Source organism: Aulonocara stuartgranti, assembly GCF_965226115.1.
Source record: "Aulonocara stuartgranti genome assembly, chromosome: 22".
NCBI lineage: Eukaryota > Metazoa > Chordata > Actinopteri > Cichliformes > Cichlidae > Aulonocara > Aulonocara stuartgranti.
In genome coordinates this window covers 32,428,680-32,444,645 of record NC_138957.1, presented here as the reverse complement: position 1 = coordinate 32,444,645, position 15,966 = coordinate 32,428,680, and the positions used below count along the sequence as shown (strand labels likewise).

At 38.0% G+C, this 15,966-nt stretch overlaps 2 protein-coding genes across 4 annotated transcripts; both read right to left on the bottom strand.

The window, feature by feature from the left end:
- Positions 1 to 1,292: 1,292 nt before the first annotated feature.
- LOC309699215 (major histocompatibility complex class I-related gene protein-like) lies at positions 1,293 to 8,715 on the bottom strand. Of its 3 annotated transcripts, none has more exons than XM_082522152.1 (7): positions 8,602 to 8,715; positions 6,986 to 7,258; positions 6,355 to 6,633; positions 4,871 to 5,200; positions 3,323 to 3,427; positions 3,107 to 3,124; positions 1,293 to 2,408 (listed from the first exon to the last, which is right to left on the bottom strand). In XM_082522152.1, exons 1-7 carry the CDS (start codon positions 8,648 to 8,650, stop codon positions 2,359 to 2,361), a joined length of 1,104 nt encoding a protein of 367 aa, XP_082378278.1. In that variant the 5' UTR covers positions 8,651 to 8,715; the 3' UTR covers positions 1,293 to 2,358. The 3 variants fall into 3 exon arrangements, with proteins under 3 accessions (XP_082378278.1, XP_082378279.1, XP_082378280.1); XM_082522153.1 differs by having other exon boundaries at positions 3,107 to 3,120; XM_082522154.1 differs by having other exon boundaries at positions 8,612 to 8,666.
- A 5,103-nt stretch (positions 8,716 to 13,818) lies between these two features.
- Positions 13,819 to 15,272, bottom strand: LOC309699228 (putative nuclease HARBI1). The gene is made up of 4 exons (XM_082522175.1): positions 14,722 to 15,272; positions 14,533 to 14,645; positions 14,336 to 14,447; positions 13,819 to 14,255 (listed from the first exon to the last, which is right to left on the bottom strand). Exons 1-4 carry the CDS (start codon positions 15,152 to 15,154, stop codon positions 13,873 to 13,875), a joined length of 1,041 nt encoding a protein of 346 aa, XP_082378301.1. The 5' UTR covers positions 15,155 to 15,272; the 3' UTR covers positions 13,819 to 13,872.
- Between the last annotated feature and the right edge of the window lie 694 nt (positions 15,273 to 15,966).

Below are 15,966 nucleotides of genomic sequence, written 5' to 3'. Positions count from 1 at the left end.
ACTTCCTGATTGTATTTTTAAATCTCATCTTGTTCTAATATGATACATAATCAACTGGTGAAAACAGATTTCATGAACAGAAACACATACACACTAAATGTGCAAGGATGAATGAAACCTGTAACAAACGCATGCATACCAACAGTTTTCATTTCGGTGAATCCTCAGGCTCAGTGTGTGTTTTCCCATGTTACCACCAGAGGGCAACACAAATCGACATCTCTGCCATAAGGAAAGTCCCAACTGAGGAAACAGGCTGTCAGTGTGTTTCCACACCTCTGGTTTTTCAGAGGGTTTATTTTTTTAAGGAAAACATTAAATTTGGCAGTGAGATTAGTCTTTTATTGTTTTTTTTTTCATTCTAGGGGAGTTATACCTATCAGAGGAAAGGTAGCTTCAGTCTTGTCATTGTCAGAATAATGATCCAGTAAAATAATAAGCAGATATTCATATACAGTGGCTTGCAAAAGTATTCGGCCCCCTTGAACTTTCCCACATTTTGTCACATTACAGCCACAAACATGAATCAATTTTATTGGAATTCCACGTGAAAGACCAACACAAAGTGGTGAACACGTGAGAAGTGGAAACGAAATCATACATGATTCCAAACATTTTTTACAAATAAATAACTGAAAAGTTCAGATCAACACTCATCTGAAAGTTAGGTTTCAAAAGCAGTAATGATTTGGCAAACATTGCTAGATTCAATTCACTCAAGAATGCATTTGTGTACAAAAATTCTCACCGCTATCTGAAACGGTTGGAAGTCACACACATGCATTATCATGTGTGTTATAGTGTATCATCATAATACAACTCAATTGGCACTTGGTGGTCAAAACAGAAGCTCTTGTGATCTTGTTTGTATAATTATGACTGGATTCCTTGTAAAGTTACATTCAGTGCCATGCTGCATTAATAAAAGTGTGATTTCACCGTGTTGAACTGCTCTTGTCTCTTAACAAAGGGTGCAAATATTTTCTAACTTCATGCATAATTTGATGTAAATGGCAATAATTCACCAGTGACCCCCTAGGTTCTTGCAAACTGGTAATTATTTTAACAGGATTAATCTATATAAAAGTATAAACTTAAATATAGCGTTACATCTTTAGTACTTAGAAACAACTTCCTTGATGCTCCCCGAAGAGAGGGAGCATGTAATCTGTTCTGTTTGTCTGTCTGGTCACACCATATGTGAAAATCAGTAAAAACTTTATATTACGCACAATTTTGATGGATCGTGTTCATGTTGCCCCTGAAAACAGGGGAAAGAATCACGAGAGTGATTTTGACTTGCTTCTCTCATGCAGTTGTTTATTGCAATGAAAATGAACATAAATATTTCACATCCTGTACTGCTCAATGTCACAGAGTGGAAGGAAAAGCTAAATAATAAACCAAAATACTAAAGTGGTTACTAAACATATATCGGAACATGTTTCCTCACCAAATGGATAATAATAGCAACCTTTCTAGCTCCTGCCGTTAGCTCAATGGCTGTTATACAATACAAAACTGAGGCTCAAAACCGCCGTGACTATGTGCACAAAACAAACTGTAATATAATGCTTCTAAAGCTTACAAACAATGAAGAGTTACATCTTGATGCATGCTCAATCATCCAGGTAAGTAAATCTCCAAAAGTTGATTCTGTTCATCTGGGGATAAGGGAATCATCTCAGGTTTTTACAGCTTATAGAAAGATTTCAGCCAATTCAGCATGTTGTAATGAAGACATCAAACAACAGCAGTAAAGTTTTAGTATAACCCTTGCCATCCGTGGGGCGCTGCGCTCTCCGAGTCCTCCTGTTTGTTCAGTGTTTTTTGGAAAGAAATGTTAGCCAGGGCACCTGAAGTGCAGAAGCACTCAGAGAGCACAACTCCTGCTGAAGGGCGTGGCCTTGACCTAGACACAGTTTTTACAAAATTACATCAGCTTAAGCTGTCATTGCTGTCAACCATAATGACATGTCACACAAAATTTGAACATGAGATCTTGAAAACTGTGGATGCTAGGCTGAAAACAAACAGAAGAGAAACAAGTTTAACCAATCACAGACCCCCACCTTCAGGGGGTAGTTTACCAAACATAAAGAGTCCAGAAATGCATATCGCAAATAAGACTGATGTTCTGCTGCTGGTTAATGGTGTTGGCAATGGAGGATATATATGTTGCTCACCATGTCCACTCCTTTATGACCAGCGTGTCAACATGTTGTCCTTCCAGCAGGATAACACGACATGTCACAAAGTGAGTTCACGAGTTACTGTGTCTGTAATGCCCTCTGCAGTCATCGGCTCTCAGTCTAATAGAGAACCTTTTGAGATGTGGTGGGAAGGGAGACACGACAGTCAGCCTTGTTGATTTAGTCGCTCTGACAGCTCAGATCCTTTGTCAGGAGCTGAAAAGAAAAATCAAAAACCTTCAGTCTGGATTTCTCTTTATCTGTTTGTAAAATGTTCCGCAGCTCAATAAGTAAAAATGAAAACCTCTCAATTTTTCAGTTCAAGTGAGGCAGAGCAATTGAGCTAGACTATAAATGAGAAAGAGAAACTGCATCAGCAAGAATTCATTAATAAAAAATAATTATCTTTTTCACTCTAAGGCACAAACAGACATGGGTCATGCATGCGAAGGTTAACCTGGCACCATGTTTTGCTGCAAATCATAAAAAAGTCACAAGTTGTTTTTTTACATAGTGACAGATACACTGTAAAGATACACTGTAAAATCTAATTAGTTCCCTTAAAAAAATTGTGCAAAGTCGTTGCCTCAAAAAAGTTTACTTAAGAAAATCAACTTAGAGCAACTTATTCATTCAGAGTCTAGGTTTGGATATCTTTTTTTCCGTTAATGAATAAAACAATTTAAAAACTGCAATTTTCTTTTACTCAGCTTATCTTGGTCTAATATTAAATGCTTGATTAAAACCAGAGTGTTTGATGCATCACAGTATTAAACAGATCTGTATGATAATAAAGGAATCTGAAGCAAATGTCTTGAAAAAGGATGGGAATAAATCCATTGGTAATATTATTAAAATCCTTGTTTTAAATCCAGAGTGCATGTCACAAAGTGAGACAAGGAAGGGGAACTTACAAGATGTTGGCCGTCTGTCTGAAATTAAAAAACAAAAACAAAACAAAAGGCAAATGAGTTTTTAACATTTCGAAGTGCCTGAAAATCTCGTGTTTTCCTCACATAAATTCAGAAAGAACCATGTGTAATGTAAAAAGTACAACAGAAATAATCTAACTGAGCATTTCCCATCTGCTACTGATTGACTGGTGAACTCAGTTTCTTTGAATCCCTCACCTTTCCTCTTTTTCCAAACAGCAAATCCAGCAGCAGCAATGAGAATGAGAACAACAAAAACAACGACTGCAGCGATGGTGTTGAACAGCATGTCAGAGGACGTCTCTGCTCAGTAAAGAAAAACAAATGAAAATAAACATATAGGATAAAATGTGCAGTTAAAGTAGTTTAAAACAAAAGTATATCGATCCATCCTCTCTAATGACATAGATAACAATATCACACTGGGTCCTGCAGGAAAAAAATGACAACGGGTAGTGAGAGCAGCGGAGAGGATTGTGGGGACCTCTCTTGCCTCCCCAGGAGATCTACTGCGCCTGCCTCATCCGGAAGGTCCTCTCCATTACAGGTGACTCCACTCATCCCTTCAACAGCTTCTTCAGTTTGCTGCCATCAGGAAGGATACTGAAGAGCCTCCGGGCCAGAACCCACAGACTGAGAGACAGCTTTGTCCATCAAGCTGTCAGGATGCTGACCAACTCTGCATCGAGAAGGGGGGCCAGAGGGTACATCTTTCGCCATCTTACAATGCTGTGATTGCAGCCATTCCCCAACTCTCTGTGAATGGTACTCATGGCCATTCGAGAATCTTTGTCTTTGATTAGTAGTCGTTGATCAATGGTCATAAAAATTTGCATACTAACAATCATGGAACTAACCCCCCAGCCCATTGTTCATTCAGTGGTGCTAGTTTCCTTCGCTGTGCAAATGTACTGTTTATAAGGTTGGAGAAACCCGCAGTCAGCTGAGACTGAAGAAGTCACTTGGATGAGTGACAAAACGTTTCTCCCACTGAAAATGTCCGGATGAACAGAATCAACCTTTTGGAATTTACTTACCTGGATGATTGAGCACGCATCAGGACATTATTTTATTAATATCTTTAAAATGATAGCAGCACAAACGAAAATTTTTGCAGCACAAACCAGCACAAACGTAGCACAAATGTTTGACATCATTTTCCTTTGATTTGGGTAATTGGGGGGGGGCTGGTTGACCTTTTGACCTTTACATTTTCGTTAATATCTTTAAAACAGAAGCAGCACAAACGACAATTTTAGCAGCACAAACCAGCACAAACATAGCACAGTTGAATGATACCAGTTTTGTTTGATTCCATTAATGTGGGGGGTCTGGTTGACCTCTGATGACCTCTAGAAATTTTTATTAATATCTTTAAAATGATAGGAGCACAAACGAAAATTTTTGCAGCACAAACCAGCACAAACGTAGCACAAACGTTTGATACCACTTTTGTCGGATTTGAAGAAGGTGGGGGGGCCAACTTCACTCACATTTGCAACTGTTGTGATTTGATGCTAGAATCGAATTAAGTTAGAATATTATTATTAACAAAAGAGAGAAAATTATTATATTTTACAATCACTGAAAAAAATAGAAAGATTTTTTTCCTCTGTTAGGATCTCCATTAGTTATTCCTACAGTAACAGTTATTCTTCTTTGTGTCCAAAAAATAACAAGGCAAAACAATCAGAAACATTATAGACAATCAATCCACAATACGGGCAAAAAAAATGTTTCTCTCACCTTCATCAGTGTTAAATATTTTTTTGCCCCAGTTTGTTCTGATCACAGTTTTATTGAGTTTGGTGACAAGGATGTCCTCACCACCAGAGAGATGAAACACACAGTCGTACCTCCCCCAGTCTTCAGGTGTGACTGATGAAATATTCAGATCAACACTCATCTGAAAGGTCTCATCATTGTTTGGGAGGATGTCTCCAGGATCCACACCTTCATGAAGCTCCTCTCCATCTTTCCTCCAGAACATCAAGGGTCTGTTAGGATAGAAACCTGTAGCGTGGCAGCTGACTGGAGAGGAGGGAGTCTTCTGGAGGAGAGACACTGAGGGAAGAACTGGAAGAAGGAAAGGAATTCAACCAAAACCTAATATTCAAAACAGAGTCGTTAGAGCCAAACAATCATCATCTTAAGTCATGTCAAGTTTATTTGTGTAGCACTGTTCAGACAGAAGGTAATTCAGAGTTCTTTAGAGAGGGGAGGATAAATACAAGAGACATTTAAAACATCTAATGTATATGATCATATAACACATATAACTTTTCATCACCAGCTTCTAGCAGCTGCATAAGGCTACAATATGAAATCTTTTAGACTAAAAATAACCCGAAACACTCTGAGATATAGTAATGAAATTGTGAACACAAGAATACTTAATACTTAATGAAAAATCATGAGTTTCAGTTCATGTCAATAATAGTCTTTCAACCACAAACATAATAAATATTATCTTAATCCATCCATCAATTTTAACATCACCTGAAGCCAAATTCACCACCAGGTGGAGCTAAAAGAGAAGCTGCAAAATGGCTCATTCACTGTTTGGAAACCACTGATGAACTACAGCATGACTGTATTAAGATCTTTCACTGAACAAGTTGACCTGCTGACTGTAAATTTTACTCACAAAAACATTAAATTACTGTATAAATGTTCTCAGTTAAAAGTAAAAAGGAGGTTATTAAATGGTACTGTTTAAACTTCCTGTTTCATTTTGACAATTGCTTTTCTTGAGACATTTCACTAATTTCCTCCTTATCTTGTTAGTCCTCTTGTCTGTTATTCAGAAATCAGTCGCAGTACATCATGCTGGAGGATGTCTCAGTTCCTAAAATGCATATGAACAAGAAAGGAGGCTGGAAGAGGAGCTATAATCAAAATGGCCATGGTGAGAGATGGCCTCTTCTTTTGTTGTTTCAATTATTTAAGATGATCAGACTTTCTGCCCTTCACTGACTCTGTGTGTGATTGAAGGCATGATATCTTGTCACATTGCAGAGAGGCCCTAAATATGTATATAAGATGTTTTTGATCCAAAACCTAAAACTGCAGTTATCAGGAAAACTTCATATCAGTTTTCATACCTTCTAAATCATTCAATTTTAAATCTACTTAAACGTTTTTGCCATTTTCTCTTTCAATGATAACTATTTTTCAAAAGATAATACAAAGTAAAACAAACACTACTGCATCAGGTCATGTGATTCTACCTGTTCTCTGCAGAGAGCTGTTGCCACTCTCCATGTACATCTTCAGCCACTCTGGACAAATCTTAGTGAGGATTTTTTCACGGTCTTTCATTCTGGTTGTGTCAGCATCCCAACTCTGTTTGACAATGTCAGCCTCTGGTTTCAGTGCGATCCACGTCAGCGTCTTCAGATCCAATTTAAGAAAGTCTTCTCCATCATATCCGTACTGTAAAAGCCCCGTAACCTCTCCGGTGTTTTCATCCCATTCACAGCCTTCTATCATCTGTAAAATATGGACAGCTGAGGCGAGAGAGAAAACAGAGATTACAGCGAACATCTGAAACTCAGAGGGTATAAACTGTAAGAAGCACAATAAAGACATAATGCAAGACATAAAACAGAGACATGATCTATAATTTTTAAAGTTAAAATCTTAACATTGTTAATACAAGACTAAAATTGAGAACAATTATTTTTATGAATTATTTTATTCTTTTTAGGGCACACTAGTGAGGTTTGATGATTACAAAATGTATTATTATACCTAATAAATAACTAATTATGCTAACAATCTTTTACATTAATCAGTTTTGTTTATGCATATACATGATTTATGATGATTTGGCAAAACAAATAACAGAAAACACTGCACCTCTGCTTTGGTTTAACTGCTGCTTCAAACTAGAAATCCATAATCTGAATAGATTTGGCCGATCCACAAAACAATAATCAGTGAGCGACTCCAACATCTGAGGGTTGGTATCTAATATTTTCTTCGCCCAGTCCTGTCTTGCTTCCAGTATCTTGTTGCTGCTGTCACAGTAGTAAGCCATCTGAATGCCATCAATTACTGGGAAACCCACAAACTCAGAGATGTTTGGGTTTCCAGAGGAACCAGTGTCAAAACTAACCAATGAGTGTTTCACTGTGGGACAAAAATGTTTATAATGTTAGTAAACAAATAAATGAAATATATAAACATTAATCAGAAATATGATTAATTCGGTATGAATCAGACTCCACAGCAGGTGTGTGTGATCAATTATGACGCATGTACAATGATATATTTGTACTTTTGAGTACTTATAAATGTGTGTACCCAAACCTGAACAAATAATGAAAATTAATGTGCCCATTTATGTTTAGCTTCACAAATCTGATCATTGACACTTTCAAAAACTTCACTGTGCATAAAAAAGTCTATGAATATTTGTGGCATTCTTTTTGCTAACTTACAGAGCATTAAATGCCAGTGCACAGATCACCTGATTATATCACCTGATTTATTTGGGAGGGATAACAAATGTAAGCTGCGTTCAAGTGCTGGATTTCCCCCAGATTCCTGTGTTTTATATTTATTTAGAAAATAAAAGATTCATTCTATTTATCTTGATGCATGCTCAAAAACCCAGGTCAGAAAATCCCAGAGTTGATTCTGTTCATCTGGACGTAGCATTCTCAGAGAAAAACTCATCCAAGTGACTTCTGCTGACTGCAGGTTTTCCCAACCTTAAAAGCAACATAACCTTCGATCCTGACCTTTTACCATTCACAGAGTTTGGGAATGTCTGCAATCATTTATGTGTGATCATGACAGTCTGAAAAAAATAATTGTGGCTTATTGTCAGGAAACAGTGCGAGTTTCGGTTGTTATGCAACTTTACTATTTATAAAATTGGGGGAATCTGGAGTCAGCTGAGACTGAAGAAGTCACTCGGATGAGTGATGAAATATTTCTCCGACTGAAAACGCTACGTCCAGATGAACAGAATCAGCTGTTTTATTTGAAAAAACAAACAAACATAAAAAATACAGATAAGGCCAAATATTCCAGATGTCCACCACATTAACACACACATTTGTAAAACATTGTATGTGTTCAGATTCCTTTGTATGTGGACTGGAGCACACATTTATGAGCACTGAAAACTGCACCGAAATATTAATACTCATTTGTAAATCTTAGTTAACACTTGTGTATGACATCATATACATTTGTAACCCTGCTGAGACTAATTTAACACTTTACAAATAGGACAGTTTAAGGAGGAAATACTTCACAAAATGTCATTTCTCATTATACAACTTCGACCACTGCAAATTAACAATACATTACACATACTATACAAAGAGCGTGTGTTACATTTCTTCAGAGCCCAACTGGTAAGCATAAGGAGAAGTAAACAAAATGACAACTCATAAAAGTTAGCCATATTCAAGCTGTAATAATAAAGTAAACTACTTTTAATATTTAATGTATGATCTTACCTGGACATACCACATTAGAGCAGAGGAGTAATAGATACACATGTTTCATGTTGCTTTTGTGTTGCTGTGTTTATCGTGAGAGTCTGTTTTTTCTGCCTTCAAACTGGGTAAAGCCAGCCCCCACAGGAAACTACCTGATTTCAAAATAAAAGCTACTTTCTGAGGGTTGTGATTTTGGCATTAAAGGTCTGTAATAAGTAGGTCTGTAATAAATTAAGTTAGTCTATAATAAATTATAACTTAATAAATAAATACATAACAAAATACAGTGCCTTAAAAATGAATACATTTAAAATTACAAATAAAATAATATTAAAATAGCACATCTACCATCTCCAAACTAGTAACCACGTTTAAGAATAAGACTTGCACGGCCATTACAAGGAAATTATCAGAGCAGTCCATTCAGTTATACTGAAACTGGATCTAAGCAAAACCTGGACCAGATGAGCTGATGATAAACGCCTTCAACGAATGTCTCTTCAAACATATTAAGTAAAAGTAAAAGTAAAAATCTAAAAACAGAAACAGGGTTTTAATTACAAGGGAATTTGTAATTTAAAGAGACACAGTTTACAAAATACACTTGAATATGAAGTGTAAAAATAAACATCTATGCACTTTTCATAATGTTCCTATGAGATCATATATGACTGTGTTACTGTTAAAACTGAATTTTCATGTTTTAACTGTTTAGAGTGGAATTAAATGGAAATAACCTGTAACCTTCTGGATTGTTAAACTTCTGAGTGTTTTCGGATATATGCTTATGGTTCACTAAAATGAAGCTAACTGTTATTTTCATGTGGGATCTTTATAAACCTTTCCTAGATTATGTCATGTCACTGTGACAGTAATGTGAACTCAAGAGAGCCCAGGCAAAACTGGTTAAGAGAATTAAAGCCAGATGAGTGACAACACTGTATACATTAGAAGACATTTTTTTCCTACCTAATAAAGTGGCCACTCACTGGCCACTTTATTAGGTACACCTTGCTACTAGCGGGCTGCATCTCTTTTTTCCTTCAGGACTGCCTTAATTCTTTGTAGTTTAGATTTAAGAAGATGCTGGAAATATTCCTGGAGTTTTTCACCATATTGACATGTGACAGCATCACACAGGTCCTGCAGTCACATTGATATGCATGATGCATGCGCATTGATATCCATGATGCAAATCTCCCATCCCAACTTGATGGATGCTATTTGAATACAGTGAACTGACTGTCATGTTCAAAATACCAGTTTGAGATGATTTCAGATTTAGTATCACCTTCTCCTGCTAGAAACATCCACACCAACAAGGTATCTTCACACAGAGAACTGTTGCTCACACTGTAGCTTCACCTTTTTTTGCAACATTTTCTGTAAACTGTAGAACTGGCTTTGTGGGAGCCGTTTGATGTATCTTTCTTCCCAGTAGGCTGTTTTATCAGACTTTTTGTCAAAGTAAACCATAAATTTGACAAAATTAATGTAACTTTACAAAGTTACAGACTCAGTTATATTTAGTCTGTTCATGCCAGCTTCTACATGTGTTATTAGATAATAACCTAAACTTTAACTCACAGTGACATGGTGTCATGCCCCCATTTGTCCTTGGACAGAACTCCGTGGACTAAACGCTGCATCGTCTCTGAAGATCTGCATGCTCAGCTGCTAGCCTGCCTGTTTCCTCCGTGCTCATTGCTACATATTTTCCTATGATTTCTATGGTTAATAAACTTGTGAAATTATCTTGCAGTGTCCAGTGTTTGGGTCTTATTCTCTGCTGCCTGTGATGAATATTTAAAGGCACTGAAGGAAAAAAAGCAACAAAAAAAAAGATGTGTAGATGAAGCAGTTTAGAACAAAATGACGTAATTGTTTATTGGTGGACTTTTCAGTCACTTATACACTGCACGGTTTTCCTCAAGTTTTTGCTTTTTTCCACTGACTTGATGGCGGCGTTGCGCTCTACACCACACCTTCTTAAATATGTCCTCTCTATCTCTCCTTTAGAACATCATAGCTTTATTAGAATCAAACCTGCAACGTGGTATCTGATTTAACCACGAGGGGGAGCCAAAGCGTCATTCATCACTAATTTTCTTTCTTAAAGTCAAATAGGTTTACTTTAATATGAATAAACAAATAATATCAGAAATTGCAGTCACACTGAAAAAAGACCACATTTTGGATTTACTTAATTCAATATTAGACATTGGTTGCACACAGATGTTTTTCTTTGGCAGTAACTTAAACAATTGAGTTAAATCAATGCAAGTTATTCAAACATGAGTCAATTTTGTCAGTTACACCCAAGATAATTACATAAATTCAAGAGATGGCCAGTAGAAGACATGAAATTAGGCTATAGTAGTAAAGTAAATTAATGTGAGATTCAGGATCCATCTGATCTGCTGAGCTGTCGTCATAAAGAGCCAGTGTAAATATAATCATCTAATTATAATCCTAATCTATAATCATAAACAGGCTTTTATTTGTTTGATTAGGCATTAATAAAACTGAATAAAGGTGTCATCTGAGGGAAAATACACAAAAGGGACCAAAACGCAAATGTAGTTTTGGACCACATGAGTTCAGTTTTTCCCCCAAAATTTTCTCAACAGTATCTCTTTTTTCTATCAGTCACTTAGTGTCCATAACCCACCCCTTTTGGGAATCGTGAATGTTTCAGTGATTAATACTGTTTGGTTTTACCTAAATGTAATTGTCTTTGTCACAAACAACAAAAAAAAAGTTTCTTTTAACTTTTAGAATTTTAAAATTATTATTTTATATTTTCCCCTGTGTAGTCCAGTTAGTTTTGCCTTAGTTTCCTCCTGCCTTTGTTTTGTATCGCTCTCCAGCCTATATAAACAGCTCACTCTTGGTTTAAGTCAAGTTTTGGTTTCCACACATCTGCTTTTAGGTCCAATCATCAACCTCCACATAGCTCACCTTTTGTACAGATATATGCCACAGTTCCAGCAGTAGTTAAGGTAAGGAAACCAATCACAGCAGCAATGATGCAGATAATCAAAATAGCTGGTTTCTCAGCCAAACAAAGAAAAACAATTATTAAGAACAGGGACTATTTCCAGATATCCAAGCTGACTTTAGGTGAAAGGTGAAGTACACCCCAGACAGGTACACTATATTGTCAAAGGCTCAGTGAATTCCGCATGGTATTGTGATAGGATACCACCTGTGCAACAAGTCTAGTTATGAAATTTCCTCATTACTTCATTTTCAACAGTCAGCTGTTAGAGGTATTATAACGATATGGAAGTAATTGGGTATGACACCAACTCAACCATGGTCATAGAGCAAGGTCAGCAAAAGCTGAGATGCCTAGTGTACAGAGTGCAGACTGTCTGCAGAGCCAATTGCTACACACTTCCAAACTTTATGTGGCCTTCAGATCTGCTCGAGAACAGTGCTGTCAGGGACTAAGCAGTAAAGCATAGAGGACACAGGGGTTTAATTCAAAAGTGGGGTTTTATTTACCCCAAAACATGAAAAACATTTAACAAATCCAGAAACTTAAACAGACAGACTAATAAAAGAGGTAAAAGCGATAAACTTAACTCAAAATAACCACTAGTAAAACCTCAAACAAACATAAGACAAGATGAACTGACACATAAGGGAACCTATATACTGGCTTAGCTAAACCATAGGACACACAAGGGGAAGACAAAATGGCTGCCATATAATCAACTAACACAAAACAATTCAACAAACACCCCCCAGGCAACAAGGCTTGTGGTTCAATCCAATGAGGCCGTCAGCAGTACTTCAGGGCCCTGTTTCAGGAAGCCGGTTTAGAAAACTCAGAGTGAAAAACGATACGCAGGGTTGAGTAACCCCGAACTGTCCAACTCGGAATATTCGGTTTCAGAAAGGCTGATAACAATTAGTTCAGTCAACGCGGAGTTGCTTCAACCCCAAGTGAAGCGCGCGCACGAGGATACATAAAGCCCTGATAAACGGAGCACAGATTAAGCGAGTCACCATGGAGACGGAGGGAAAGAAGGCGTGGTCAATGTATTTTACAGCGCTTGAGGCTGAAATTCTGATGGCAGCATATGCCGATAACACGCAAATTCCGCGGAAAAAAGTAACACAGCCACAGCTGCGAAAGACAGGGAGCATGCATGGCAAAACATAGCCGACAGAGTCAATGCGTGAGTGTTAATATAAACATTGATCCAGGGATTTCCACCCATTTAACACGTTATTTTATCATATGTTATTTTATTTGTTATTTTATACATTTTATTTTGTGATGTGATGTGAGCGCAGGTGCAACCCAACAGGCCCCAAACGTTCCTGGCAGCAAGTAAAAATGAAATATAAAAATATAGTCCAAACAGGTGAGGTGTAATTGTATTATGAGCCATAGTGCTTGGTCTGTTTGTCCCATGTAAATCAATTGCAGTTAGAGGCTACATTAATTTCCTTTCTGTAAGCACTTATTGAAATTATCTGAGCACATTACAAGTACATATTTGCTTACTCTGTATGCTCAAATGTGGCCCGTTATAGCCAACAGAAAAAAAGCGGAGGCCCGAAAAACAGGTGGGGGTCCTCCACCACCACCACTCACAGAGGCTGAGCAGTTGGCCCTCAGCCAAAACAGTGGGCGCCCTGTGGCCGAAGGCATCTCTGCGGGGACATCCTCTGAGGCAATAACCCCGCAAGACACAAGTGCCTACATAAGGGGTAAATTCAAAATAATACATGATGTGCATACATCCTTTCTTCACAGTCACCTTTGCAGTGCTACTCATTCATCTGATAAACTCTTTACCATAATGGATTATTTTGTAGTGAAGTTATTTTCCTACTGATTTTGCCTTCCCTCAGTCTTGGTTGTCTTTGAGAGCATAATGACAATGAAGTGTAAGGTGATTGGTATGTTTGTTAATTGCCATTTGGTCCCTTGTAAGTCATAAGTGACCTGTATAAACCTCATATTCTATCAGTTGATGGTGATGGTGTACTGCATCTGGTGCAGCCTCCTGTTGAGCCAGACCAACATGCAGTTGTGAGTAATACTCCACAGATTATATGAGTGTACAGTAGAACAGCAATGTTGTTAATTTCTTTACTACAGGAAAATAATGAAGAAACATTGACAGCTGTTACAGAGGAGGAAGCAACAGAGACACTTTATGAGGTTTACATCTTTTAATACTTTGTGTACAGGAAATACAGGCGACCAATAAAGCCAGTTGAACAAAAAATCTGTTTATTCTTCTTTCAACATGTTGAGGTGATGGGTCAAAGGAAATGATTGTGACATATGGTGTCTCTGACTGCGCTTCCATCTTGTATGTCCGTGGGAGGGTCAGGATGTTCATGGTTTGGATCACTGCTGATGTTTGGTTCAGAAGGACAGTGTTCTCCTCTAATTGTGGCAATGTTGTGAAGAATCACACATGCCACAATAATGTCACATGCCCTTTCTGGGGTGACCCTGAGTCTTTGCAGGCACTGGAACCGGGCCTTAAGCATTCCGATAGTCATTTCAATTCTGGCTCTTGTCCTGCAATTAGCCAGATTATATCGCTGCTGTGGGCCCGGTTCAGGGTCAGGGTAAGGGGTAAGCAAATAGGGTAAACATGGATACCCCCTATCACCAAGCAAGTAGCCAGTGAACTCTCCTAAGACAGAAGGATACACTTCAGTTCAAATGTCCCTGAAGCAATTGGTCTTTATATATTTTAAAGTATTCTCAACTCACCATGTCCAAATTTTGTGCTCAGTGTACATTCACGGAATATTTGTGAGTCATGGACAGAGCCTGGCCACTTGGCTTCCACATTTGTGATAATGTTGGCAGCATCACATATGATCTTCACAGTGCAGAGAACACAAATTAGCATCCATTACTATGATGAAATAATTTGTTAGTTTGAAATGCTACAGGGAACTATGTACCTGTACATTAATGCTGTGGAAAGACTTCCTGTTCACATAGTCTCCTTCATTTACTGAAGGAGCAATGACTGGAATGTGAGTGCCATCTGTACAGCCAATCACGCCTGGGAACCCTGAAAATAAATGTGCAATTTAAGTAGTAGTTCAAGTATCACCACATCATACATTAAGTTTTGGTCATCCTGATACCTGCAATTTTGTGGCATCCCTCTTTGATAAATCTTGTGGGTCTGTGACCGGGGAACACCACAGACGAGTACAGGAGACGTTTCAGTGCAACTGTAACATTCCTGACTGCCCGACAGACGGTAGCCTTGGAAACGTGCTCAGCGTCACCAATATTATACAGAAAGCTCCCGTTTGCAAAAAAACGAAGTGCAATACAAATAATATGTAATGAACTGAGAGCATGTCCGCGATGTGTCACATGCGTAATATATGGCCTGAGGATGTTATTCAAATAACTTATAGATTGTGCTGAGAAACGGTAACGTTCGCACAGACAATCATCAGGAAATGATAAAATGTCCAAACGCGCTCTGATCACTCTCTCCCGGCGGAGAGCCCTGCAGAGAATTTGGGCTTCAACATCTACTGGCTCTTCAAGGAAGGGACACGCCATGTCCGACACTTCCTACTGTCAGGTTTCCGACAAAGGGGCGGAGACAGTCAGGGTTAGTTGTAGTAAACCTGCTAGGGGGCAGGTTAGCTTCACGGAGTGTGTCGTCATAGTGACTCACTCAGGCTGCAGCTGAACTCACTTTGTGAAACCGAAAACTCTGGGTTTTCGTTAACTCAGGGTATACTTACTCAGTTTTTCCACTAAACCGGCTTCCTGAAACAGGGCCCAGGTCTCTCAGCCCTGAGCCACACCTGTTGCCAACCAGGAAGGAGAAGCCAAACCATCAGTTCAAGAAAAGTTTATTAATACAACATAAATCTGAATTTTGACTTTGCAGTGTTGATATGAGTGCAAACATTGTGTGATGGAAAAAATAAACTAATCTAATAATGAAACAATATCTTGGGCAATGAGTACAATATATATAAAGTAGTGGCTGCAAAGTAAACTAAAGTGAAGCAAACTTGGGGTGAGGTTTGGATCTTACCTGAGAGCCTGAGAATTAAGAATTGGATATCACTTCACTTAAGTTCATATGAGTGTGAAAGCACAACGGGAACACTTTTCGCAATATCGTTTAGGTCCATCACAGAGAAACAATCACATTCACACCTACAGCCTATTTAGAACTGACAAAATTCTACAAAAAAATAAAATAAAATAAAAAATCAAGAGGTCCTCAGTTTGACTCTTAATTTTTGCTGCATGTTAGTTTCCTGTTTTTTCCTGCCAGTCTCAGTCCATCTGTACTGAAACTATCCAATGAAGGCTAATTGTCACACATTTTCTTTTCAAATCTTTTGATTTATTGG

Bases quoted from the DNA above. Each gene is read 5' to 3' on its own strand.
- LOC309699215 (XM_082522152.1), bottom strand. From the start codon at position 8,650: ATGAAACATGTGTATCTATTACTCCTCTGCTCTAATGTGGTATGTCCA. The intron at 7,259-8,601 runs GTAAGATCATAC...TTTGTCCCACAG, and splicing joins CTCTAATGTGGTATGTCCAG to TGAAACACTCATTGGTTAGT. The intron at 6,634-6,985 runs GTGCAGTGTTTT...CTCTCGCCTCAG, and splicing joins GCAGTTAAACCAAAGCAGAG to CTGTCCATATTTTACAGATG.
- LOC309699228 (XM_082522175.1), bottom strand. From the start codon at position 15,154: ATGGCGTGTCCCTTCCTTGAAGAGCCAGTAGATGTTGAAGCCCAAATT. The intron at 14,646-14,721 runs GTATCAGGATGA...ATTTATTTTCAG, and splicing joins GGGATGCCACAAAATTGCAG to GGTTCCCAGGCGTGATTGGC. The intron at 14,256-14,335 runs GTGAGTTGAGAA...CTTCTGTCTTAG, and splicing joins GAGCACAAAATTTGGACATG to GAGAGTTCACTGGCTACTTG.